This window comes from Stigmatopora argus, chromosome 1 (genome assembly GCF_051989625.1).
Source record: "Stigmatopora argus isolate UIUO_Sarg chromosome 1, RoL_Sarg_1.0, whole genome shotgun sequence".
Lineage (NCBI taxonomy): Eukaryota > Metazoa > Chordata > Actinopteri > Syngnathiformes > Syngnathidae > Stigmatopora > Stigmatopora argus.
In genome coordinates, this window is record NC_135387.1 from 19,443,945 (window position 1) to 19,470,326 (window position 26,382).

Consider the following 26,382-nt stretch of genomic DNA (forward strand, 5'->3'; position numbering starts at 1 on the left):
TTGTGGTATTGTGGTAATTTCAAGTTTGAAAGTGCAGTCCTAACTGTTACCCGTTATGGATAGGTCACAGGTCCAAAGGTCATCAATAAAAAGCAACAATTATGAAATGAGTGCCTCTTGAGGCTAACAGTTTCACACAACATTCCAGCAACATTTTTAGACATCCACTTGAACCTGGGTACTAAAAAGAGCCTCACACGAGATTCACCTTTAATATTGTTAGCTGGATTTGGATGCACTTGCAACCAATGTGCATTAAATGGTGTTGTTAATCAGTGTGTCTAAAAATGAATTAAGCCATAAATACTAAAAACGACTGTACACGTTTTAAAATGATCTCTCTTCACCACTCCCCTCTAATGAACATTTTAAAAAATCGGATCAATACAGAAGGGATGTGCCAGGATTTTGTATTCAATACTTTTATTACATTTCACCCCATGTGCATGTCTCTGTTTGTACATGTCATATAAAAACACATCTGTACAACATTAACAAACTTAAACACAAGTGGGGGCGACCCATAAAAATAATTTGTCTTCCTTACAATTCCAGTAAATACGAATAACTAGCTTCAGAAAAAAATAAATTCCCGACACTTTTCCGACAATAAATTCATCAAATACCAGACAAAGAAGGGCGGGGATCAAACAGGATCTGACACAAATTGTGTCAACTTTATACACCATTTCTCTCATGTGCATGTATATCACAATTACGGTCAGTTTACACAAAAGAGAAGCCTGGAGAAAAGGTACTTTTCAGAAGCACCTTCACCCTGTCACAAGTAAACATATCATAGCACAAATGAGACCCTAACAGCGAATCCTGGAGAGGCTCTCAAGTGATGTCATCTGTATAGAAACATTCTTTCTGATCTGCTGGTGAAAGGAAAATTGTATCCACAACATTCCACAATAAATGGCTTGGTGTAGGTCATGCCCACTGGGAAAAGGACTAATCCTTGAGGTTACATCCCTCAGTCTCAGATGATGTCTTTAAGGCTTTTTTTGAAAATGTCTTCCTGTTCTCTTCACTAGACAAAATATAGCAGGGGGTCTCTGCTAGAAAAAGAGAACAGTCGAACACGATGGCTTCATGCTGCGTTCAGGAAAAATGCGAAACGACCTCGTTCGCACAGTTGCAACGAACTGCACTTGTCTCGAATTGAACATCTTTGGCAGCTTTGGGGACAAAGACCCATAAACCTTTAAGCGGGCGGAGCATAAACTCTTGAGCGTTTAAAAGATGGGCTAGCTAAGGTACAAAAAAAATGTAGAATGTTATTTTTAATTAGGATTGCTTGTAATTATTTGCTAATTGTTTGATAATCAATTTTGAATGTACCTTTAGGTTATTTTTATTAATAGTTGTGTCTCTTTTTAAAAATAGCTAACCTGAAAAATAATTTTAACATTACATTACATAATATTATTTCTATTTCATCTTTAATTCGTTCAGATATATGTTTAAAAAATCTTTTTTGTATTACAAATTTAAATGTGATAAAGAAATACAATAGTTCAGAATGAATATGTACATTACAATTAACCAATTGTAAGTGGACAAAAAGCTAAATGAATGCACCAAATCTTCCCGGTTTCTTATATAAATGCTTGGTGGTCCGATTAAAGAACAGAGTTGTCGTGTGAGGCCCTGAAGCCAACTTTTTCCACCCCTGATTTTGAGACTTTCTATTTTTACATCCAATCATCACAGGTGGAGGCCTCAGGGTTCCGTTCCCGGCACCCATGTGTTCGTTTGCCCAACTCCAGGGCTGAAATAAAACAGTCAAAATGTCACTCAGGGTCCATAATATTCCAGCTGTGTGTATACATATACGAAACCACAACAGTCAATGTCGGGTTGCCATGGTGACTATGCGAGCATCAAAATAAACAAACGCTTTATGCTCTCAGGTCATCTTTGACGCGTCAAGGACACCACAGACACACCATGTATCATCATGTTCAACCCTTTTTTTGGTCAAATTAATTGTCAGGTAAACAAGGACACCAATGGCGTCGAGAAGGTGCAGCGGCAAACATGATCGACTGGGGGACCTAAAAAACCCGCAGAGGGAATGATGCCAGCAAAAGAGCCCAACGGATGCCCTTGAGGAATGGGTGCGGGCTCCCCAAAACGATTACTGTCTCTCTACAAGAAAATGTGGCCATTGTCGCCATGACTGTTTTCGTCCTGGTGTCCAGCAGCAAGGCGTGGCCTAAAAAACTCCCACAAAAAGACCAGGTTTAAGAGTCAACTGTCATTAACAGATGATGTCAGCTCGCAGGAGAATAAATAAGTAAAAAAGAGAGCTCTTTCTCATGAATATCAATGAGAAGTAAGAGCTTAAGCGATCCAAGGAAAAAAATATTTTCCTCTTTTCTTCTTTGCAAACAGGTGTCTTTGTGTAAGCTCAATCCAAACGGAGAGTGCTCACGTCACGACGGATGACAGATACACCACCACCTCTTGCACGCGGCGCAAATAACAGGGAAGCCTTTTGATGCGCCAACGTACTATTCAGGGCTTCTGGGGACCAGGGGACAGAACCACAGGGGTTGACAGACCATCAACACTCAGTGCTGGGATGTGAATCTGGTTACTGCCATTTGTCGGGAACTGGATAAAACACAGACATTAACGGTCACACCAGTCCATTTGCAAATTGCAATCTAGTGCATGGTCCAATTCAGCTAAAAAGATGTCATTAAATGGTGTAACTTTAATGCAAGACAGCCGGCCGGCCAAGTAGGAATTTTTAACATTTAAAAATATATTTTCTTTTACACAACTTGTCACACCTGTGGTATAAACTATTAAGATAGGAAATTTGAGAAATAACCATTGCCAATAGGAAGTAATCCATGAAAGGGAGCGAAAACTGCAATGGCGAGTTAGTTACCTGGAAGGAAAGCTTAGCGGGAGAGCGAGGCGCAATGGGACTGAGCGTGCTCCAGAAGTGGATGGTTGAGGGAAGCGGGCTGGGAGTCAACAGGATGGGTGTCTGAAGGAGCACCAAATCAAGTGTGTCAGTGTCACGTGCGACGCTCCCGCACTCGCTCACAGGCGAGCTTTGTCCTACCAGCGCATGCGAGGTGATGACGGTGGGCGTCAGCGTGTTGGTGGCAGACCCGGGAGCTAGCAGACTGTTGACAGCAGCGTTGACCTGCCGGAGATGACGGGAAAGTGAGAGCTACAGTATGTGTTTGAGTAACATCACCGTCTAAATGGACGAGGGTGTTAACACCTTATCGAGGGACAGCCCCGGTGGAAGGGACGGTAGCTCCAAGCCTCGAGGCTTCTTCGGTTTGGGAGGAATGACATCTGAAGTGGAGTTTGGTGATGTCACCGCGGGTACTGACGAGTCTACAAAACACATGCATGCGGCATTTGTGAACCCCATGGTTTGGCATAATCTGTGAAGGTGTTGGTGGTGTTTTCTTTAAAATTTAATTTGGATGGTGTTGCTTTTTTTTGTGAGGAATTTACACTATTTATTTGTACTACTTCTGTCAAATTGGTATTAGATAGTGGTTAGAAGAAAACATTCTGAGAAAAAAATGCTTGTTTGATAATTTCGTACCTGTTTGTGTGTTCTTTTTTTCTTCCTCTTGTCTCCCCTGCCGGGGCTGGACACTCGGTGGGGGCGTGGCATCAACAACGGTGATTGACGTCTGTGGGTCACCCGTGCCGCAAATGAGTTGAGGAAGCTGACCAAGGTAAATAAGATGTGCAGATACTCAGCTCGGGACGTCATTTGTTGTCAGTCATAATCATTATTGTAAAAAGAAATATCCGTCTGCGTAAAAGTAATGAGTATTCATTATACAAGTGGTACTATTAGGATGAATTTACTGAAAATATTCAGCTTTCTCATGCTATTGTAATCATATGAGCAGAAACTATATTCACAATCTGGCAAACTCCATCTTATTGCAAAGTCGTGTATACAACACGGGCATCCTAAGTTTTCGCTTGCGATTTAAAGAACGGCTCGCATCTTCAAGGATTCTTATCATAAGGTACCGATGTAATTTTGTAGAGGATGCTCTCACCTCCTCCCCCTGTTTATCCTCTATCGTCACAATCTCCATGAGCGCCTCCTCTGACAGCTGGGTCTCCTCCTTGATGAAGATGGGCAACAGGGGCGGGCGGGCTAAGGGTGGGACAATAGAGGATGGAGTGGACGATACGGTGCCGCGTTGCTGCTGCTGCGAAGGAGCAGGGTTGATGATGACCAAGACGGGCTGAGGGGGAGTCGGTTGAGGAGCAAAGCCAGTGACGTTGGCCAATCCTCCCCCGTCCTCCTGCGGTGGTGTTTGGGGGCTGAGGGTCGAGTGCAGAGGCTGGACGGGACTCACAGAGCCCCCGACGGGTGTTAGTGGAAGGAGGGGGTTAAGCGAGGATGAGTCCCTGATGCTGGTGAGGTAAATGGGGCGATGGTCGCTTAGAGGTGGCGCAGGGGGATTCTGAGACACACACACACACGGGACATCCTGTCAGCACGTCTTTGAAGAGACACAAACCCTTCTTGAAGCATGCTTTTTTATGGTGAGGGGGCCTAACACTGACCTGTGACTGGCCGGGAGGGTTGCCAACTGTCTGGGGGCTAACCACGGGAGTCGGACACGGGGACGGATGAGCAACGATCACCTGGCGAGCTGGATCACTGACCACTGATGGAGAGGAAACCTGCAAGGAGGAGGAGAATTAGGAGCGCAGCGTTCAGGATTCCAGCGCTAATCTTTCGTACCTCTCTGGGTGCACGGTCTAGCTTGGGGACGGGTTCAAGCAGCAATTCCGCTTTGATGGGCCGAGGGTTTGGCGCGGCCTGAAGAGATTGGATGGTGAAGGTGGAGTAGAGGCCAGACTTCATGTAGTCGTTTCGAGAACTCTTCTGCGAGTTCCCGAGCGACGACTTCTGACAATGAATTAAAAAATCAATCCATCAAGTGAATCATATGCAATTGAGTTGGATCAATGTGTCTGCACTCACCTGTGCTATGTTATTGGACAGACAGTTTTTTGATTGGATGCTGGCATCTGGGTTGTCTCGCCTCTGGCCGTCTTCAGGGATTTGAGTCCCATCGGGCAGGGATGGGTCAGGCTGGCTCACAAACCTGTACACGAATTTCTGTCCACTCACCTTCTTGATGATGTTCTGGAAAAACACAGACTTATAAATGTAAGTAATTAACAAAGTATAAACAAAGCTTATTTCAGAGTCTATTTGCAACCCCAGGGAGAACACGCAAACTCCACACAGGATCTCAGAACTGTAAGGCCGATGCACTAACCACTTGAGCATCAGGCCACCTATTATGATGCAGTAAACCCTCGATTTTCACGTTTTCACTTATCGCGAATTCACTACTTCTGGATTTGTTTTCATTATTAATTATAAAAAATAAAAAATAAATTATTTTTTTCAAGTTCATAAAAATGTGAAAATCCACGCTGAAACTTGTAAGCGGAAACCACTCTTGCTACTAGGTCACAGCACTGAAAGAAAAAAATAGTTATAATAGGGGTGACCCTACTTCGCAATGTTTCGATTATCGTGACCATGTCTGGTCTACATTAACCGCGATATTCGAAGGAATACTGTATATCTTTTTTTTTGCATTAAACCGATAATTATTGTGTTATCTTAACTCAGTAACTGCCATAGAAAGAGATCATGTTTCACTGCGATTGACAGCGAAAGATATCCAAAACAATTTGACTGGGAGCGGGGAGCAAATTTGCTCCTTAAAATGAAAAAGTAACTCTTCAAAGAAAACGTTATTTGGACCCTTTTATGAGATTAATACCTTATCATAGTAATATCTGAGAGCGCGGCTTAGTTTGTCGTAGTTCATGTTGTGTTTGTTCTTGCGCAGCCCCCACAGTCGAGCCACTTCTTCGGCGTCTAGAAGCTTGAACTCGCCATCCTCGCCGGTCCACGAGATCAAGTGACGCTGGCGCTGGTCATCGAGCAGGTGGAGCAAGAACTGCCAGAGCGTGATGGATGGGTCCATGGCTGACAGGGCAAAAATCCAACACAGATTGCTAGATGAATCATTACCTCAAATAGTCTCTCAAAAGAATTATCATCATTATTTCGTCACATGCTGACACATGCAAATGAGCTTCACTGTCGTTGGCTTATGCAACAAAACCATCATCTTGGAAAGCATCACCATAGCGACCAGTAACTATGGAGACAAGAGTGGAGCTGCTCTGCTCCACGGCACTTCAGCAGCAGTGTGACATGGATGCCTACCACGCCCCTTATATTATGACTGCATCAATGCCATCAATTTACAATGTCCACACCAGGCATGCACACCATATGTAAGGCCCATGTTTATAAAGTTCTGCTGTACAAAGCTAAGCATTTAGTTCCCCCTTGTAGTCACACATCAATAATAATACGGCCACACATCAGGCCGTTATGTTTTTGTGCCAAAAGAAAATGCAGCGGACAGCATGAAGCCCAAAAAAATTATTTCAAAGACTTTACAGCCCAATCATCCTGACAACCCCTTTGAGTTTTTTTTAAATTTTTAGCAAAAAGATGCTGAATATTTGCAACAATCGTGGACTATGATGCTAAAAGTGCTTGCTGGTTTACTGTAATAAGTAAACCAGCGAGCATTGATAGCGTCATATAAAGTGACATACTAAAAAAATGGATGCACTTGAAGTCTTTTTTCCTCAGATAAAAATGTTAAATGTTGAATATTTCAATAAAGTTACTCTTTATTGGTCTCCAATACTATTTTCTTTAATTTTAACAAGGACACAATCTTTTGCAGAGGTGTACATAGAATTGAAACGAAAATGCTATTTTTTTGTGTTAAGGGCGCAAAAAGTTTAATTCTTCCTTGGGGGATTTCGCAACAGAAAATAATTGAGAAGCACTGAACTTCACTGACATGTGCTTTTCAGCACTGCTTTGTCAGCGTAAGAATATGACGCAGTATACAATTCAATGAAACATGACTTTATGATAGTCACAGGAATATGACAATACATTGTATACTATGTGATTGCTACAGGCACTGATAGTACTTGAAGCCTGAAATAGGGTTAATGTAGGGCCTGTCATGTTAGAGGAATATTACGCAACGGCATCAAAGTCTTGAAGCTCTGTGTTCTAGTGCCTTATCACACGAGTATACTAGGAGTATTGCACTGTTCTGTGGTCCCAAAGGTGAAAAATGGGTAGCAGCCATCGTCATGGCAACAACGAAGTAAAGATGAAAGTTCTTAGCTTCCTTGCGTTAGATGAATCCTGCACTCCCATAATGCCTTGCCGACATCACACTCAGGCACAAGGCGATAAAAGCACAGTGACGACACTTTTTACACACAAAAAGACGCACACACGCCTCCTCACCGTTGATGAGCGGATTGGAGTCCATGTCAAATCGCTCTGCTTGTTGTTGTTGTTCTTACGTGGCCACCAGTCGCCTCAAAGCTCATCCATGTTGTAACGTGTCGTTCCTCTTCTTCTGTTTGTTTGCGTGCGTGTATTTGTACGCGTGTCCGAGTTTGCGGCTGTCAGAGCGGCAGCGTGTCCGCGGACTTGCGGATGTTATGTAAGCGCTCCGAGGCACCGCTACTGGGCTCCGCAGCGTCCATGCTAACACCCAAACTCCAAAAAATCTCAAAGTTAACAAACAAAAAATCAACAGAAACACGAAAAACTACGACGAACTCACTCCCAAAACAAACAAAATTACGCGTGCAGGTATTTCCCGATCGAATGGACGTCCGTGTTCACTTAAGTAGGTTTGCGTGCGGACGTCGATCGAGTTGTTTTCTTCTGCGTGTTGCTATGCTATGCTAAACTAGCCACACATCCGAAAGTCTCCTTTCCCGACGGATCTTGATCTATATCTTTAAATCCAATTAAAGTGTTATTTAAGAGGGCGGCTCAGCAACGTTCGATTTCCTCGGAGTTTAGTCACGTGTTTGCCTATTGTACAAGCGCTTAGCCTTTTAGCATTAGCTATAATGACAGCTCTACCAGCAGAGAGTCCCCCGCCTCCCGCGTGTGCGTCAAACCACCGACGCCACTCGACTGCGGGGGCTGCGGCCTCTGAGCTCACCTCCGAGATCCGCCAAAACTCTTCCCCAAAGGCGTGGGAAAGTAGTATGTAAAAACGTCCTGGGCGCTTCCAGACTGAAAACTAATCTAACAAACGACGATTTGTTTTGGTTTTGTCCTTCTTCCGGTTTGGACTAAAGCCTCAGCTTCACTACTTTTTTACCTGCATCAAAGCCCGTGGATTCAAACGTTTGCGTTTCCACTTTTAGCTTTTCAGAGTAAAAGCCTTGTTGCAACAGAAAGCTTCCGCAGTATTATTTTTTGTAGCACTGCCGTGTTTTGTTCATTCATTCATTTTCAGAATGGCTTTATCCTCATTAGGGTCGCGGGGGGTGCTGGAGCCTATTCCAGCTGACTCCAGGCCAGAGGCGGGGGACACCCTGAATCGGTGCCCAGCCGATCACAGGGCACAGACAACCATTCGTGCTCACACTCGTACCTAGGGGGAATTTAGGGTGTTCAAAAGGCCTGCATGCATGTTTTTGGGATGTCGGGGGCAGAGTACCTGGAGAAAACCCACACAAGCCCCAGGAGAACATGCAAACTCCCCATAGGAAGGCCCAGACCTGGGATAGAACTCTTGATCTCAAAATTGTGGGGCGGACACGGTTTAAAAATCAGACAAAACAAAGCTTTTTTGATAACGAAACAAAAAACAATCTCGGCAGTTTCCTTCCTCTACTTACATAGAGTCCCTACAACAAAGGAAAAGTTAGCTAGCAGTTTTCTTTTGCATTTTATTTCACAGATGTTGTAACACAACTTACATCCAACAACATAGAACATATTCATGTCATTTCACAGGTTCTGTATTATGCACATCATTTGAGAAAAATGACATCATAATTTATTTAAACATAAGTACCACACAGAGTGTCGGTTACCTGCCAAGTTACAAAATTAAATGTAAGCAAGCAGCAGCATTACATTTATTCAAACCTATTGTTTCTCTGCTCCTTTTGGACACTGTGCTGATTCAGCTTTGTGTCATCACTTGAAATTCAGAGGAACACTTTCTTCATGTTGCACCCATCCATAAAGTCAGTTCAGATATGGACTTAGCAAGAATTGATGATAATTCATAATATCTGGTCTTAAGAATTAAAGAACCACAAAATAATCAAGGTCATCTTCTTGACCGCGTGATTCCTGGACTTGGTTGCTCCTCAGGAGGGAACAAAAAAGGGAAGCGTCTAGAAGACTTCTCTTCTGCTGCGTTCTGGCATGTCCACCAGGCCCTGAAGTTCTCGCAGACCCTGAAGGGCAATAAGACAGCCAAAGTCAACAGTGCTGTGCCCAGTTACATTACTGATCCCAATTAATCTAAGCCTTCAATTTTAATGCAGGAGACTAAACAAATGTGCAGCCCCAACTCTCAATACAGAGTCAGTTTTACTGTTGGATATCATCAGTAGCTGTGTATCTATTTTCATATAAAAAATGTAGAGGCAAATGTTTTAATAGCAAGACACATTAGAAAGAAATTAGGTATAGTGATATTAGCCATTCTCTGGAATAGATTTTCAAGAACAACAAAAACACGATGCTCCTTTGAAACTATAATGTTTTTTTTCATTGATTCAGCCAGGACCTTTGAACTTGGAGTGGGGTAAGAGAGCAGGCTTGAGAGTGAAACCATTTGCATACGCTTGTTCTTATGAAAGCTATTCATATTGCTTTTCTGTGTATTCATGATGATGGTGATGAAACTCACCTCCAGTACTAGGCGGATGTTTGCTTTAATTGTGGCACAGTCGTGAGTCAGCTGATCTGTGAAACTGAAACACACACAAGCAAAATTAGCATGGGGAGCATTTCACACTGGATTTCTTTTTTGGGGTCAGCTACACTACTGATTTCCTGAAAATTGAGTCTTCACTGACGTTGTGAGTTGACTGGTCTTTTTGTCGATGAAGCGAAGAGCTTCAGCGTGCTCCATCTCCACAAAGAAGCCAAAGCCCACCAACACGAAGATCTTGGATGAGTCCTCTCTGTGGAGATGAGGCCATTTAACATAGTGTTGTAAGATATTGATTTTCACTCTGCTCGTGTATGGATACAAAAGTGATAAAGTCACACAGCAGAGTACACTATAAGAAGAAATTGTGACATCAACACACATACACACACACAACATTTATGTGAAATACTTTTGAAAGAGTTAGTCGTTTTATACTTGCAGTAGTACCATTTCAGTACTGGTATCAAGGTACTTTATGCATGTACTGTACTAAAATCAGAATTTTGGAAACATGACACACTAATGGAGATGCAAAGCTGTACTAAAGGCAGAATTCTTATTACTATTAGTAAAGTATATGGGAGGAATGTACGTGCTTACACTTTAGCCTGAGCATAGAAGTTGCATCCCAGGTCAACGTCTGCCTTGAGGCACTGAGAGTCTGCGCCCTGTATGCGTGCAAACAAAGTCAAAAATATGTCACCCATGATGGCTGTGTGTATGTGCGTATGTACCTGCAGAGCCTGCAAGGTGTTCTTGAGCTGCAAGTAATGAGATATTTGTTCGTAGACAGCATCCCGTTGCTCCACTACTCTCCTGAAAAAACAGCACACAACAAGTGTTATATAGAGAGTGAGTCAAAATCCCTACTTCGCAGCCAAAAACCCTTGCCAACCATTCGCTGGCTTTAAGTGATGTGTATTCTTATTTTGGCAATGAACTGGTACACATAGTTGGAGCTCTATGGTGCATTCGACTTTGGGTCATGCCAAGGGGATGGAGTTAAATTAGGAAGTTTAAGAAAAAACTAATTTGTTGACAAATAAACTATAATTTAAGGATAAGCGGATGGATGGATATTATTCTATTGCATTTTGACAAAAGCTTATCAAAAACGAGATCAAGACAACAGACATCTCTTTCAAATTGTGAAAAAAACACGTAAGTAAATAAATGGTCTAATGTGCAGAATTTCAACAATGTATTTATGAAGGCGATAGGAAAAACGTTCTGTCAAATCTGCAATGTGCAGGGGGTGTGTACGTACCGATTACGACAGTACATACAAGACAAGTTCATGTGATGATATGGACAATCACAGCCTTCCGTGACTTACTGTAAATCTTTCTTGAGTACTTCGTCAATAAACTTTTCATACTGCAACACTTTCGAATCCACTGAATAAGAATTGGCGTCGGAGACAGCTGGAGGCGCCATGGTTACTTGTTTTCTCTAGTCTACTGAGCGCGCAAAAATATGACGTCACTGGCCAGCCCATTCGCTGAGTTATGACGTCTTTCTTGTGGGACCCTTCTTCGGCGGTCAAGAGGAAAACATAACGCGAGGAATTTCCTGTGTGAGTCCGTTCATGATACGTATTGATCTTTACTGTCAGCGTAACCTAAATGAATGCAAATATTAGTTTGAAGGTTTACATGTTTAAATTTGGTTCTAAATATCTAATTAACCCTTTAGCTGACCATTTCTCGTTTTTTGCTGATTTATCAGAAATATTTATGTAGTATATCTAAATCCTAATATGTATTGGATTTGACTACACTCGGATTTCCCGTGCCCCAATGGTCTGTAGTTGGCCCTAATCTTATTTTCGTCTGTATCAATGATTTTTAAACCCTTTGTGAAAAAAATAATAATAAAAAAAAAGGTAAACCCCATCGGTAGAACTGTCCAACCAGGTCGCTGTCATCCTTTAGCTCTTTGTTGTTGTTGTGTGTGAAAAATGATTTATTTTTCAAAAGTTGGTAAATTAGGTGCATGTTTGAGTGATATAAACATATAAATATAACAACACGTAGGAAAAGACACAAAAGACAAAGCATAACAACCCTTTCATTTTGTGTTCAATTTTGTTTTACAAGATTATGAATGCCCAATTAACCTTAAGTTTTCAGTTATCCTTTGAATAAACGTGGAAAGTTCCAGATTCAAATTATTTCTAAAATTCATGGATCTTATGTCCTAACAAGGGTTGCTATCAACATATTTCAAAACTTAGCATTTAGAGAAATGTTGGTGTCCATGGCATGGGTTAATTGTAAATTCAATGAATTCAGCATTAATGTTGAAAGATACATATTGGGACAAAAAAGCATTGTTTCTTCTGGGATCATCAATTCGCATTTACAACAGCATGGTTCCTTAGTAAAAAGTCGGTCACCCGCAGTCCAGACCTATTAAAAATGTGTGAACCATTATGAAGCATAAAGCGTGACTACCCAGACACCAGACTGATACTATAATATCAAACAAAACTTTTGAAAGATTCCAACTTTAAATCTTCCACAATTACAGTGGTACCTTGAGATACGAGCTTAATTCGTTCCGGGACTGAGCTCGTATGTCGATTTTCTCGTAACTCAAACGAAGGTTTCCCATTGAAATGAACTAAAAACAAATTAATTGTATATCTTAACATAACATAAACCAATTTAAATGAACTTGGATTACGATGCAGACACACTCAAAAATAAGTTTAATCTAACCTTACACTAAACTTCATTCTAATTTTGTTTTACATTTTTATACCTTTCTTCTCCCGGCCGGGTTGGCTCTGTTGGCCCCGCCTCCACCCTGAGTTTCAGATGCAACCTATTGATGGTAGTTTGCTTTTGTATTCCCTTCAAAATATTCCGAAAATTATGCACACAAATGTCCTCACAATAGGATAACGCACGAAAACTTGCCAACAAGTAGTATATATATATAACTCTCGTATTAACGATCGCCTCGCCATTCGCTATGACTAACGGGAAACAAAAACACTGAAAAAATGCAACGCTCTGCCCAGTGCTCGCAGAGACATTACAAGAGGGAGTTGCGACCAGAGATACATTACACAAGGGAGTTGCGGGGAGAGAGACAGTGTCCATGATGTTCTTATGAGCAGCCTTTCGCGTCCTCTGCCTGCTCGTAGATCAAAATTTGTCTCGTATCTCAAGGTAAATATTTGCCCGAAATGTTACTCGTATCTCAAATTTCTCGTATGTCGAGGTACCACTGTTCTGTCCTCCGAGACATATTACTTCATCTTGACAGACCCAGCGACCACTGAAGACTAGGGATTTCTTTCTTGATAATTCTTAAACGAAAGGCAAGATGTAAGAGAAAGATGCAAAACTAAAAGCTCATTACAGTTTGAATGTTGCCTGTTAGTCTGTTGCCGGGTGGAGTGATTTGGTGCGAGTTGGGGTCAATAGCAGCTCTTGTACGTGTTCACTAATGGGTGTTATGATGTTTTCAGTCGAGTCTGAGATGTCGTCAGGAGCAGATCATCCTCCGACATCATGTGGATCAAAGTCAGTACGGAAGTCTCCTCGATTCTCCCCTCAGGTAGCTCAAATGAACATTTCTTCAGTGCTCCATTTAAGAGTTTGAAAAATATGGGTGACATATTAACATGTCATACTCTGAGGTTCTTGAATAACACTCGTCTTTGTTAATATTTCACAAGTTATTTTTATTGTTAGCCCGTTGAACATACTGGAGATGTGTGTCCATGTGCTTGTGGGTGCAGGCGGGCGTGGGTCAAGGAACGCAGCAAAGGAATAAAGGTGGAGGCCTGCAGGAGGCAAAGAAGAAAGGGAAAATGCTAAGGAACCAAGAGGAACGGAATCAGGAGTTGCATGTCCAACTCCAGCAGCTGGTAAAAGAAACCATTTACATCACGGCAGAACCTCTTGTTTATTGTGTCGGGCCCCCATAATGTTATTTGATTTCAATGTGTGTGTGGGTGTGCTTACCTAGGACATGTCCAGCGGGCCGTCTGCCACTGGGACAGGTTTGGTCTATTCGGAGACATTCACTCTTCATCAGAACCTGTGGGATTCCAAGTTAGTATAATACTAAAATACTTTCATTTAAGTATAATTTGTGGAATCTCTCCCCATGCCAACATTTGTCTGCCTGTTTTTCACATGACTAAATATGCCCAAAATGTGAAGATTCGGACACATTTGAACACAATCTGGGAACATTTGCAGACCAAATAACAACATTTAGACACATATCAATCATTTGAAATTGACTACGCAATGTGACTAACTATTGGCCTCGGTGTTCAGACATGCAGAAAGTCCAGATAGATTGAGGTTCATCATTGAGGAACTAGAAAGACAAGAGCTGTTGTCCCGCTGCGTTCGAGTGCAGGTGAGAGAGCCGTTTGACCGATTCACCGCTTGACTTTATGCAGGAGCAGGAAAATCAAGTCTGTACCGTATTTATTCGAGTATAACGCACAAAATGGTGTACTAAAAAACTGAACCAAAGTTCGGGTCCGCATTATACACAAATCCTGGTGAAAAACTGCCCTCTGCTGGTGAAAAAGTCCCTTCGGCAGCCGTTGTAATGCGAGACGTAAAACCCGTCTTTGTCCGCCAAATGGGGCGCGAGACCCCGTTCTATTGGCCGGTGCTCACACTTAGAAAAAATAACTCAACAAGAATGAAATCAATTGTTTGGTGAATCTGATGATGATGAATCAGACTTTGAAAATTTTTAAATACTAATATGATGAATTAGACTTTAAGGATTTAAAATTGTTTGATTTATTTGAGGAACAGCACATACTAATGAATATATTTATATTCATGTTAATTAACATGTATATGTAAATAAAAATAGTATAATAATATAAAAATAGTATAATAATATAAAAAATAATTGTAAATTCCATTTGAGAATTGTTTTCATACTGGTAGTTTGTTTTACCAGGTTTCCGTACCATATTTTGTGAATAAATGTTTTGTCATGGTGACATGTGTTCATCATTTGCCAGTTACAAGTACCGGTGCAATCCTTGGTGTGAGCTGAGAAGAAGTGAAGAAAAAAAATTATACCAATTTTTAGTCACAAATTATGAGTGCGCGTTATACACGGGTGCACACTATACTCGTATAAATACGGTATATGTTTGTCTTTGGGTTTCAGCCTCGAGCTGCCACTGATGAAGAGCTGCTTCTCGTGCACACGTGAGTTCCCCAAAACATGAAATAACCATCTTCATTTCACATCTTACTTGTCCTTCCCTTAGGAAGAAATACATCAACTTGATAAAGTCCTCTCAACAAATGACCGAAGCAGAGCTGCATCAGCTTTCGGACAACTATGATTCAATTTTTATCCACCCAGTAAGAGCAGATTCATACATAAGCGTGTGCACATTAATTACTTTTTGTAATGTACATGTGTGTGTGTTTTACAGGAAACATTCCAGGTGTCAGTATTGGCGGTGGGTTCAGTGCTACAGCTGGTAGACCAGGTTTTGACGTCCGAACTGAGGAATGGCTTTGCTGTTGTCAGGTTTGTCAGGAAGCTGTGATTTATAAATATAATTCAATAATTAAAAACGTCCTGTTTGTTTGTTTGCGTCAGGCCTCCCGGTCATCATGCTCAGTCGAACAAGGCCAACGGGTTTTGTATTTTCAACAACGTGGCCGTTGCAGCCCGTTACGCTCAGAAAAAACACAATGTTAAAAGGTTTGTCTCCCATGTGAAAAGTCAGGATACAAAATGAGCACATTTTGGACATTAGAAGTCATCAAGTTAAGGTGTGTTCTTATTTGTGTCAGGGTTTTGATCGTGGATTGGGATGTTCACCATGGTCAAGGTGTTCAGTATATTTTCCAGGAAGATCCCAGGTGACTTCTCACACTTGCAGAAATGTAGCAAAAACAGTCCACTGCTGTTTGACTGTCTTTAAATGTGTATGCGTGCGTCAGTGTGTTGTACATGAGCGTGCACAGGTTTGAGCACGGTGCCTTCTGGCCTCACCTACCTGAATCTGACAGTTCTTTTGTGGGCTGCCCCCCTGCCGAAGGAAAAAACATCAACCTGGCATGGAGCACGGTCTGTCACTTCAAATATCCTCTAATGCAGCTTCCTAATCTTTATTGAGTCTAGACGAGAATTCCAAAAATCTCATATAGTCGCAATTTCGTAAAATCTAGGTACAGTATTTAATCATTCTGATTATAAATCACCAATGCGAATTGCACCTTTTCTCATTCATTTGACGAAATTGTGAAGCAGTGTAGCCATATCAATTTTTGCTCTTATGTACGTTGTCTTCTTTTCAGGCAGGAAAAAGCGACGCGGACTACGTGTGTGCTTTCCAGCAATTGCTGCTTCCCGTTGCCTATGAGGTAACCCTCATCCTGCCTCTGCAATATATCTTTGATTTCAACCGTTTAATTTAAAACATTTTCTGCGTTTGTGTGTGTTTGTTTCCTAAGTTTCAGCCAGAGCTTGTACTGGTTTCAGCCGGTTTTGATGCTGTAATGGGTGATCCCAAGGTACATCAGGGCTGATTAGTCCTTACTTGTGCAATGATGACATCACTACCTACTTTTACATTTATAGTTCCTCCTGTATTACTAATACAACTAGATACTTTTATCCTATAATATTGCATCCCTTAATAAACAAAACTAAGAAATACTTATTCATTTATAACAGTTGCCATTTTAAATTGCTATAGTTTATTTTGTATTATGTTATGTATCATCATTTCAGTAATTCTATTGTCATTACTACTATGTGTTTCATTTGTCCTAAAAAAGCATTTATGTTTATTTTAAGGGGGAGATGTGCGTGAGTCCCAAATGTTTCCAGACACTAACGCACATGCTGATGTCCTTGGCCGAAGGTCGACTCGTTCTGGCTCTCGAGGTAAAAAAAAACAACTAACATTCTAATTTATAAACCTACCAACAACGGCTGCTTTCCCCCCCAAATTACCTGGATTTATGAAGTTATAATTAAGGTCAAAATGATGACCTAACCCCCTATTGTATTGTCTTTTTTTGTTCAATCCAGGAAATTAATCCAAATATTATTTACCCCCATGGAGATGTTGTCTTGTCAAACAAATAATGTTAAAACATTTTAGGATATGGCCGTCTTTGTTTAAGGTGCCCGAATTCACTTTAACTGTACATATTGCACGTTTTTTTCGCACACGTTTAGGGGGGTTACAATCTACAGAAGACGGCAGAGGGTGCTGCTGCTAGTGTTCGAGCGCTTCTGGAGGGAGCCTCTGCCCCAATGGGTCCAGCCACTGCTCCTACCGACTGGTACTGGCCACACGTGCACAGCACTGATTATTTATGCGTTAAACTTTTGATAGCATACCTGTCAACCTCTGCCGATAACTGCCCTTATAAATGATTATTGATTCCCCTTACAAACCCCCAAAAAACCTTACAAACACCGTACCTTACGACTCGTACGGTGTTTGTAAGGTTTTTTGGGGGTTTGTAAGGGGAATCAATAATCATTTATAAGGGCAGTTATCGGCAGAGGTTGACAGGTATGTTAGTTTTTCGTGTCTGACATTTTCAGTTATAAAGGAGGTTTGCTATAATTAATCAGTCATTAGCTTAACCAAGGTGAACTTAACATTATTTGAACCGGGATTTTGGAAATGAAAAAAAAAACACAACTTGTTCATACTGCTTCAGTGCCTTGAAGTCCATCTCCGAGACCATCTCAGCTCTGTATCCATACTGGACCTCACTACAAGTACTGGGTAAACGCACACACGTTCATAAAGCTTTCAAATAGCCTCTCAGGTTTTTTTTTCTTAATTATTTTATATATGTAACTGAAATTGATGACCTGTACAAGCAATTATTTATAAAGGAAAATCTAGCAAATTATCAAGGGTGCCCAAGCTTTTATTATACCACCTAACATTCAGTAATGCATGTAATGTGAACTGTGGACCCCAGTTGAACACAAAGCTTGTATTCTATTTTATGAATGGTAAAATATGAATACATGTCAATTGTACGCTCTGCCATCTAGTAGAAGAATATCATCTTTGTTTTGCCTTACATGGTTCGACATTGGGAAAGATAGATGAACAAAGATCCATTGTTTGCAATAATACTTTTTGGCTCAATTAAGTGAAATTTCATCTTTTTCCATGGCACACTAGTGGGGAATCACTGTTGTAAACATTGGATCATTTTATTTGTAGCTAATGTGTTCTAATTTTTGCACATACATGGTATTGTATCATCTCTAGAGGGTGATATATTCGCTGGAGAATGTGTTCCCCGAGACGTAATCAATTTGGAGTGTCTGCCAAGTCCCAGTGTGACAACAACAGGCCTAGTGTACGATGAGAGGATGATGGAGCATCTCAACCTGTGGGATAGGTGTGTTTGTTTGTGTGCATGGATCCTGTGCTTGATTAGAGGGATGACACAGTCTGCCATACTTTGTATACAGGCACCATCCGGAACAGCCACAAAGAATCTTCAAGATCTTCTCCAGGCATCAACAGCTCGGACTGGTAGAACGTTGCCTCCAAATTCCGGCTCGTTGCGCCACGGAAGAGGAGCTCGCCATGTGTCACACGTATGTGACAGCTTGACAATGGACCGAGCGACAGTTATTGGCAGGGCTCAGAGATGAACGAGCATTCACAAAATGTCATCTTTAGTCTTCAGTGAAATAATAATGTTTTAAGGATGCGCACAGAAAATCACTCATTTGAGAAAATTGTGACCAAAATAACGCCAACACCAAGCAGCTGTGCTATTCACAGACTGAATTGTCAACCATTTCAACCTTTCTACTTTCACACTGTCCATCCCTAATGGTGGTGAAGAATTAAAATAAGACTTTGTTTTTAGCATGGAGCACATCCAGCTGATGAAGTCCACTGCTTCGATGAAGATCAGAGATCTACATTTATTGGGCCAAGAGTTCAACTCCATCTTCATCAACAATCAGAGTTATCAGTGCGCCCAACTGGCTGCTGGATGCTGCTTCAATGCTGTTGACCACATCCTGAGTGGACAGGTACCAATCACAGCACAGCTTTAAACACACCTTTATACTTTGTAGGGTCAAATTCTAGCTGTAAAAAAACAATGTCTTCATTAAAGCAACCCGCCCACCTAATGTGTAAAGGAGACAAGAAATCTGAAAAGGATTTAAAAAAAAAAATCTTGCCCAAATTTTATCAAATGGTGAACAAATCCATTGCCAAAGCCATTAGTTCCCTGCTGGAATTAAAGTTCAAAACGTCTGTTTTGAATACATACCTGCTGATTGATTAATTCACTGCGATTGATGGCGATAGACATCTAATCCATTTCATGGCTGGTATCGAACGATCATGTTTCAGTGCCCTTGAAAACGATAGACATCCAGTCAATTTGGACAACGTCGTTTCATTGCGGCGAAATCAATATTAAATTAATTCATCATGAAGGCCAAAAAACGAATTCTAGATGACATCGCAAGAGCGCTTTGTTATGATATGAAAGTAATTTCCTAAAATTACATGTCATTTAAACTTTCCCATACACTAATGCATCCTGGGTGTGTGTGCGCAGGTGAGAAGCGGAGTAGCTATCGTGCGCCCCCCTGGCCATCATGCCGAGAGAGACTCTGCTTGCGGTTTTTGTTTCTTTAACACGGCTGCCCTCGCAGCTCGCTATGCTCAAAAAAACTCCCAGCATGCACCTTTACGAATATTAATCCTGGACTGGGATGTTCACCACGGCAACGGCACACAGCACATGTTTGAAGATGACAACAGGTACCACGTCACGTGACCGCGGTGTGTGACTTGCACGGTCAGTAAGTGCATTGTTGTCCTGTTTGCAGCGTCCTTTATGTCTCCCTCCATCGCTATGACAATGGAACCTTCTTCCCGTCCTCGAACGACGCCGCACCGGACCGAGTGGGTGTGGGCCAAGGGGCAGGCTTTAATGTCAACGTGGCATGGAGCGGCGGGCGGATGGGTGACGCCGAATATCTCGCCGCCTTTCACCACGTCGTCATGCCCATTGCTACTGAGGTGACCGCACATGTAACCCCCTACACACACACACACACACGCACACTCCTCAATGCTCAAAGGCACAATGGTACTTTGACCTAAAGTACCTGTCAAAGTTTGTGATTTCTTTTCTTCTGTATGAATGAACTAAAACGTTCGTAACTGCTGGAACAATCCCACGGGCCGTATTTGCCATTTTGGCTGGGTAATTTCTGCCCGTGAGCCATAGGTTTGACACAACTGATCTTTGTCAATGGCAGCCAATAATTCAATTAAACATCATTTCTTTACTTCTTATTTCTGGAAAAAAAATGCATTGCCTCACAGTTCAATCCAAGTCTAGTGTTGGTGTCGGCGGGATTTGATGCTGCACGTGGAGACCCTCTGGGAGGATACCGTGTCACCCCTGAGGGCTATGCTCACCTCACGCACATGCTGATGTCATTGGCTTGTGGGCGGGTATTAGTCATACTGGAGGTGAGTGGTGATGCCAGGTTGGGCTGGATATTTGAAAGTAATGATGCTAGAGCAGAGGTGGCCAAGTCCGGTCCTCGAGAGCCCCTATCCAGTCTGTTCTCCATGTCTCCCTCCACCAACACACCTGAATCAGATAATAGGGATCGGTATGAAGTTTCTGGACAGCTTGCTGATGAGTTGATTATTTGATGTGTGGTAGATATAAGAGGGAGATATGGAAAACAGACTGGATAGGGGCTCTCGAGGACCGGACTTGGCCACTTCTGTGCTAGAGGAATACTAAAGACATTTGAGCAAAAACATGCCTTAAATTTGGTAAATAATAATCTTGGCGACATGTATTTTAGTTAATAAATTAATCATTCATCTTTAATTAGACAATCACTACCAGCGACCTGTCATGTCACGTCATAGGGTGGTTACAACTTAACGTCCATCTCGGACTCCATGGCCATGTGCACCAGCGTGTTGCTCGGCGACCCTCCTCCTTCCTTGGTGACGCCTCTCCCCCCACCTCAACACACCGCAGTGGCAGCCATCAACGAAGTGATGCGACACCACGCTCCCTTCTGGAAGTCGTTGAGAATATACGGTGAGTACGACAGTCCTACCTGGGTTGCCACAAGTTTGCTTTACGAAGAGCGATGACTGTTTCTAACTCTAGTCTAAAACTAGAAATGGGTTGGGCCATCCGTCTATTTTTAAAAGGAGCAAGACCAAAATTTGCCCAGTTCTCACTATCCCTTTGATCTTAGTCCCGGAATCCGTACGAGCAGCCATACCTTCCCCAAGTGCTCATCGGAGACGCAGTGGCAAAGGGAAAGGCAGAAGATCAAGACAGAGTGGAGCAGAAAAACAACCACAGGCTACTGTGGGACTGGAGGACACAGCAGTAATAACACAATCACTCAATTATGATTTTTCATGTTTATGCCAGGGGAGTCTATCAAAAAAAAGTGTTGATGTTGTTTTTGGTGTTTGAACTGACTAGGCGGATGCCGGTTTGGACAAGCTTACACAAGGATTGGCCGGCTTGAACATCGGTCAGAGCATGCACACACATCAAGTGGATGAAACTTGGACCAAACCGCATTGTGAAGGGCACAAGAGGGTGGAGTCAGAGGAAAAGACATCTGAGCAGAGCCAATTGAGGGCAGAGTCCAGTGAAGTGACATCTGAACAGAGCCAATTAGCAGAGAGCTCGCAGCCGGAGGTGAGCTGGAGCATTTAGCACTACGATGTCATCAAAATTTCAATTCTCTCGATGATAGCCACATTGTCATATGTATGCGTAGGTTGTTGTCGCCACACCAACAAACATTGACCTCGGAAACGAGCCACAGCCAGAGGGAGCTTGTGGTTGGGCCAAGCCTGAGGGAACTTTGAAACTCACCTGTGGACTTGAGATGGTTAGTCAGGACTCAAGACTGCTTTAGAATATCACAAAGAAAGGAATTTGTCATAAGAGTGTGTGTGTCCTCAGGCCGGCATGTTTGTGGTAGACCCTCTTTCCTGGTGTCCTCACCTGGACACCGTCAAGCCCCTGCCCACTTCTGGTATCGATGTCTTCATGCCCTGTGAAGACTGTGGCTCGGAGGCAGAGAACTGGATCTGCCTGAGCTGCTACAAGGTGAGATTGAGACGAATGGGTGGATGTATAGAAGGATAACTAGATATTATAGTTAATGCTATAGATCGATATGTGAGCTGGGAGGAGGTAGTAAAAAAGGGGGAGCCAAATATTACATTCAAATAAAATTTTAAAAAAATACACATAGTATGACGCAAATAAGATTTCCGTGTGCATAGCAGATGATGTCACACATGTCCCCCCCATCAGGTGGCGTGCGGCCGCTACGTCAACGAGCACATGTTAATGCACAGCATGACAACAGATCATCCTGTGGTGCTGAGCTTCTGCGACCTGTCTGTTTGGTGTTACGCGTGCGAAGCCTACGTGCACAACCAGGTGAAGTGAAAAATAGCTGATGCAATCCCCACATATCCTGCATATGTACAACATATTTTTATACATTCTTTTGAAGTGGTTGTCCGGTTCCATACAAAAAAAATGGATGATGTTGATTTTAACCCTTGCACATCATGTAATATAGTGGTGACCTCATTTGTGCGGGCAGGTCTTGTTTGAGGCAAAGAACGCTGCCCACAGTGCCAAGTTTGGAGAGGAGATCCCACCCTGGAGTTAGGAGGAGGAGGTAGATGGGAGAACTCACCACGAAGAATGCTAAGACTTTGGACATTTTCACATCGCTTCAGTGATCCTAGTAGGGACCAATGTTCCCTCTAATTTTTTGTTTGTCTGGGCAGAAAGACAACCTCCCTGAGCACACTGAGTACCGGTGTGAGCAACATCATCATTGCTCGCTATGGGCACACACCAGTATCACACCTGCCATAAGCAGGTGTATGTCTTCAACACATAAATGATTTAGTAATAATAAAATGTAATGATTAATATCTATGAATGGGCGGCCCCGCGGATGAGTGGTTCGCGCGTCGGCCTCACAGCTAAGAAAATAATAATAATAATAAATTGGGATTTTATTTTGTGCGTTCCATATGATTTGGTGTGCGCAGAGAAGACAAGAGTAGTGCGCAATTGCGCACGCGCGCAGCTTAGAGGGAACATTGGTGGGGACACATTTCAAAAGCTTATTCATGGTCTAAATTAAAGCTCACTTCCTCTATTAGAGCTCACCAGCCCAATGCTCCACAACCACGTTCTATGATGCATATATTCAACTTTAAAGAGACACTAAAATGTTAGTTTTTATGTAATTATCATAAGCTTGGATGCCTTTTTTCCAGGTTTGCACAACAATTTGAAATTTTGCTTTGCTTAGCACATTTTTAAGGACGCCGTGGAGGCCTGTTTGTTGTGCAATAATAGCTTTCCTGTACAAATATTAAAACATTTTTTTCATGTTTTGCACTCAAACATTCTTTAGAACAAAATATATGGATAATTCTCTCGTGTCATGAAATCAAGGGAAACGGTTGAAAAAAAGCCTGGGGCAGTTTGTCAATATGTGATTTAAAATGGATTAATTCAATTTTTAAACCTCGACAGTTAACATATTTTACATACACCTTCAAACTATTTTAGTTTTAGCTCATTAAGTGCCAGTGCAGCTATTTTAACAATCAAACATCGACCCTTAAGCACAAGTTTATCTTTAAACGTCAAGTAATTTGGACCTCTGTTTGAATAGAATCAATAAATTCACCAACTAGTATTGAATTAAATGAATGGAAAAGAAAAAAATACAGAAACGGTCGCGTGCTGCTGTAGTTCTTTGTCTCGCCTTTGGAGGTCGCCCCAACCTGCGAAAAGGCGCCTCCTTCCTACCGTCGACTAGCGTTCGAACGCGCGAAGCTGCTGCAGGTTTGTCCATCATTTTCCCCTTTTCCATCAATTGAAAAAAAAAATGAAAATATAGATTTCACCACTCGCCACTGGCGATTTTGAATTGAACGTAAAATGTCGCGCACCTGTTCAATCGAGCTCAAATGCATTGTCTGCGTTGAGCGCTTTGAAAATATCAGTCGTCGTTTTCATTTCATTCGGGGCAACAAGAAGGACTGTAGTGGTTAAGATGCCTGCGTCACTGTCCGAGGTTGGAGGTTCGAATCTGAGCTCATCAGAAGCGGTGGTCTTGGCATGTTCTCCTGTTTGAATTTGTGTGATTTTTTTTTTCGTGCGTTCAAAAAAAAATCACGACAGGCGATTTTTTTAATGGACGAATATCGTTGAAAATGATCATTTTGACTGCGTGTTGGTCCCCAGTCCATTAATTATATACAATATGTACCTTGGTTTTCGCCAGGAACCATTGAATGGTGACCAGTATTTTTTTTTTGCCCTGATAGTGACTGACCCCCTGTCCATTGTTTTATTCTATGAGATACTGTTGAGATGCCAGTCTTTAAATTTTGGGGTGATTACAATTTTGAGAATAATAATAATCATCTTTTTTGTTATGGAGATGAAGTAATCCCTGAACCAATTGGAAAATGTCTTGTCAAAGCCAATCATTTTAACATGTGCAAATGTTTTTAATATTTTCAAATGGTAAATAAAAAGAGTAGTATAACACAGACCAACCTAATATCTTTAAAATTGACAATGTCCTGTATTACTTTGAACTGTTGCTGACAGATTGCTATTGAGGACTTAAAATATTCCAAGCAGACAAAAAACAATTCTTCAAAAAGGGCAAATGAATGATCATAGAGTCAGTGTTTTTAATTCATTTTTTTCTCCATTACATCCTCAAAGGAAGCTCAGGTCACGTGACTTGTGCACTCAGCCATGGCGACGGCTACACCTGGTTTGGGCGACCTGTCCCGTCTGTACCAGACAGAGTTTGTGCGCAGTGCCCGTGCAGTGGGCGTGTTGTGGGCGGTGTGCACGCTGTGCTTCGCCATCATCCAGGTGGTCATCCTCGTGCAGCCGTCCTGGATCGGAACAGCAGAAATCACCCACCCGGGGACGGGGCCGGTGCCACCAAGCGGCACCCTAGGATTATTTGAGGTGATGTCTTATGTCTCCATACATGTCTCCTTGACTTTTCAAATACACCGTATGCATCCGTCAGGTGTGTCTGGAGTCCGACCTCCCCGTTCCAGTTTGTCGCGGCCGGCTCTCCAGTCTCTCCCCCCTGCCGTCCTTCCAGTCTGTGGCGGTCTTGGTAGGGGTGTCCCTGTGGGCGGTGTGGACGAGCGTGGTTTGTCTCTTACTCTTCAGGTTCTGCAGTGCCGCCACTGTCTACAAGATCTGCGCCTGGCTACAGCTCACTGCAGGTTTTCCCCTCCCGTCCGAATGGTTTTCATTGGCTCTGGCATTAAGAGGCCAATTTTCAGACAATTTAGGAGTTACTCGTGACCTTATTGACGTGTGCCGCATTTTTTTTAGGGTTCTGCTTGGCGTTAGCCTGTCTGCTGTTCCCTGACTCGTGGGAGAGTCCAGAAATGAGAGTCCTTTGTGGCGACTCGGTGAGTGACCTTCGACGATGAGTCACCAGTCGATGACCTGTGTTTGTCGTACACAGGTGGGCAGCTTCTCTTCAGGGAACTGCTCGGTTCACTGGGCCTTCATCCTGGCCATCTTGGGCGTTTTGGACGCCGCCATCCTGGCCACGCTGGCGTTTGTCTTGGCCAACAGACAAGATGCCCTCCTGCCGCCACTCGGGAAGGAAGGTGGGTGAGGGGCCAGGGATTCAGGCACGTGGCAGCGGGCCTCAAGGGATGACCTGAATTTCTCTGTGTTCTCGTGTTTCTAATTTGCAGTGACTAAAGGACTGCTGATGTCGGCGTAGACATAACGTGAGACAAACAATCAGCGTCACGATGACATCTTGGTGATATGATAATGGCACAACATATTTGCGGTATTTGAAAAGCGGAACTGTTGTCTTCTAATTTCTTGTGTTCAAGTACCTCAAATGACTTTTATAATTTGACGTTGACTGATTTACTCTCCAAAACTTTAATGGACAGCCATCTTGTTTTGTTTATCTATCATCATTACCTTTAGTCAAAACTGTGTACTTATGTGCTTGTCCGTGTGTCTCTCAACTCGATCCCATTAGAATCGAAAGATATCAATTTAGACGCACTTTGATATCCAAAATATTTATGTTTTCCAAGAAAATTCGTTGTTTTTAAGGAGGGTGTTTTACCCTGTATTATGTGTACCACACTAGCTTAGTTTTAGGAGAGGGTGATTGTTAAACAGCGTGAATACTGTTTCCCTTCAGGCAAATGAAATGTGCTAACTTGTAATCAATTGTTTTAATTGCTGAATGTTAGCAACCCAATTGTTAGTATTTGAGCCATTTTTGAGAAGCATCAAACTTTACGGCACTTATAGGACAAATTAGCAAAGACAAACAATGAACTCCTGAACCTTGCTTAAATAAGATGCCAAATGATCTTGTTCAATCCACAAAATTTTCAAAATAAAAAAGGAAGCAATGAAAAGACTGCTTCTTCATTTAAGGT

The 26,382-nt window shown here is 42.3% G+C and overlaps 4 protein-coding genes across 6 annotated transcripts; 2 read left to right on the forward strand and 2 right to left on the reverse strand.

The window, feature by feature from the left end:
* Nucleotides 1-406: 406 nt before the first annotated feature.
* Nucleotides 407-8,283, reverse strand: elk1 (ETS transcription factor ELK1). 2 transcript variants are annotated; one of them, XM_077607426.1, is made up of 11 exons: nucleotides 7,391-8,283; nucleotides 5,820-6,028; nucleotides 5,003-5,167; nucleotides 4,760-4,924; nucleotides 4,579-4,698; nucleotides 4,062-4,475; nucleotides 3,590-3,716; nucleotides 3,254-3,372; nucleotides 3,089-3,172; nucleotides 2,909-3,010; nucleotides 407-2,625 (listed from the first exon to the last, which is right to left on the reverse strand). In XM_077607426.1, exons 1-11 carry the CDS (start codon nucleotides 7,413-7,415, stop codon nucleotides 2,527-2,529), a joined length of 1,629 nt encoding a protein of 542 aa, XP_077463552.1. In that variant the 5' UTR covers nucleotides 7,416-8,283; the 3' UTR covers nucleotides 407-2,526. The 2 variants fall into 2 exon arrangements, with proteins under 2 accessions (XP_077463552.1, XP_077463544.1); XM_077607418.1 differs by having other exon boundaries at nucleotides 4,760-4,927.
* Nucleotides 8,284-8,821: 538 nt separating this feature from the next.
* On the reverse strand, nucleotides 8,822-11,355 carry uxt (ubiquitously-expressed, prefoldin-like chaperone). Of its 2 annotated transcripts, XM_077607479.1 has the most exons (6): nucleotides 11,182-11,350; nucleotides 10,580-10,661; nucleotides 10,446-10,513; nucleotides 9,988-10,095; nucleotides 9,819-9,882; nucleotides 8,822-9,360 (listed from the first exon to the last, which is right to left on the reverse strand). In XM_077607479.1, exons 1-6 carry the CDS (start codon nucleotides 11,280-11,282, stop codon nucleotides 9,298-9,300), a joined length of 486 nt encoding a protein of 161 aa, XP_077463605.1. In that variant the 5' UTR covers nucleotides 11,283-11,350; the 3' UTR covers nucleotides 8,822-9,297. The 2 variants fall into 2 exon arrangements, with proteins under 2 accessions (XP_077463605.1, XP_077463599.1); XM_077607473.1 differs by having other exon boundaries at nucleotides 10,446-10,661; nucleotides 11,182-11,355.
* Nucleotides 11,356-11,373: 18 nt separating this feature from the next.
* Nucleotides 11,374-23,302, forward strand: hdac6 (histone deacetylase 6). The gene is made up of 29 exons (XM_077607490.1): nucleotides 11,374-11,421; nucleotides 13,327-13,415; nucleotides 13,600-13,728; nucleotides 13,830-13,915; nucleotides 14,147-14,231; nucleotides 15,012-15,052; nucleotides 15,115-15,211; nucleotides 15,286-15,383; nucleotides 15,456-15,560; nucleotides 15,653-15,721; nucleotides 15,803-15,929; nucleotides 16,160-16,225; nucleotides 16,316-16,375; nucleotides 16,662-16,751; nucleotides 17,049-17,155; nucleotides 17,543-17,610; nucleotides 18,112-18,244; nucleotides 18,318-18,446; nucleotides 18,725-18,893; nucleotides 19,433-19,638; nucleotides 19,707-19,899; nucleotides 20,209-20,358; nucleotides 20,773-20,950; nucleotides 21,114-21,250; nucleotides 21,350-21,571; nucleotides 21,654-21,767; nucleotides 21,842-21,988; nucleotides 22,199-22,327; nucleotides 22,497-23,302. The coding sequence occupies exons 2-29, from the start codon at nucleotides 13,338-13,340 to the stop codon at nucleotides 22,563-22,565; spliced, it is 3,282 nt and encodes a 1,093-aa protein (XP_077463616.1). The 5' UTR covers nucleotides 11,374-11,421; nucleotides 13,327-13,337; the 3' UTR covers nucleotides 22,566-23,302.
* Nucleotides 23,303-23,677: 375 nt separating this feature from the next.
* lhfpl4b (LHFPL tetraspan subfamily member 4b) lies at nucleotides 23,678-26,361 on the forward strand. The gene is made up of 6 exons (XM_077607460.1): nucleotides 23,678-23,764; nucleotides 24,659-24,913; nucleotides 24,978-25,182; nucleotides 25,295-25,374; nucleotides 25,431-25,578; nucleotides 25,669-26,361. The coding sequence occupies exons 2-6, from the start codon at nucleotides 24,692-24,694 to the stop codon at nucleotides 25,695-25,697; spliced, it is 684 nt and encodes a 227-aa protein (XP_077463586.1). The 5' UTR covers nucleotides 23,678-23,764; nucleotides 24,659-24,691; the 3' UTR covers nucleotides 25,698-26,361.
* The last annotated feature ends 21 nt before the right edge of the window (nucleotides 26,362-26,382 follow it).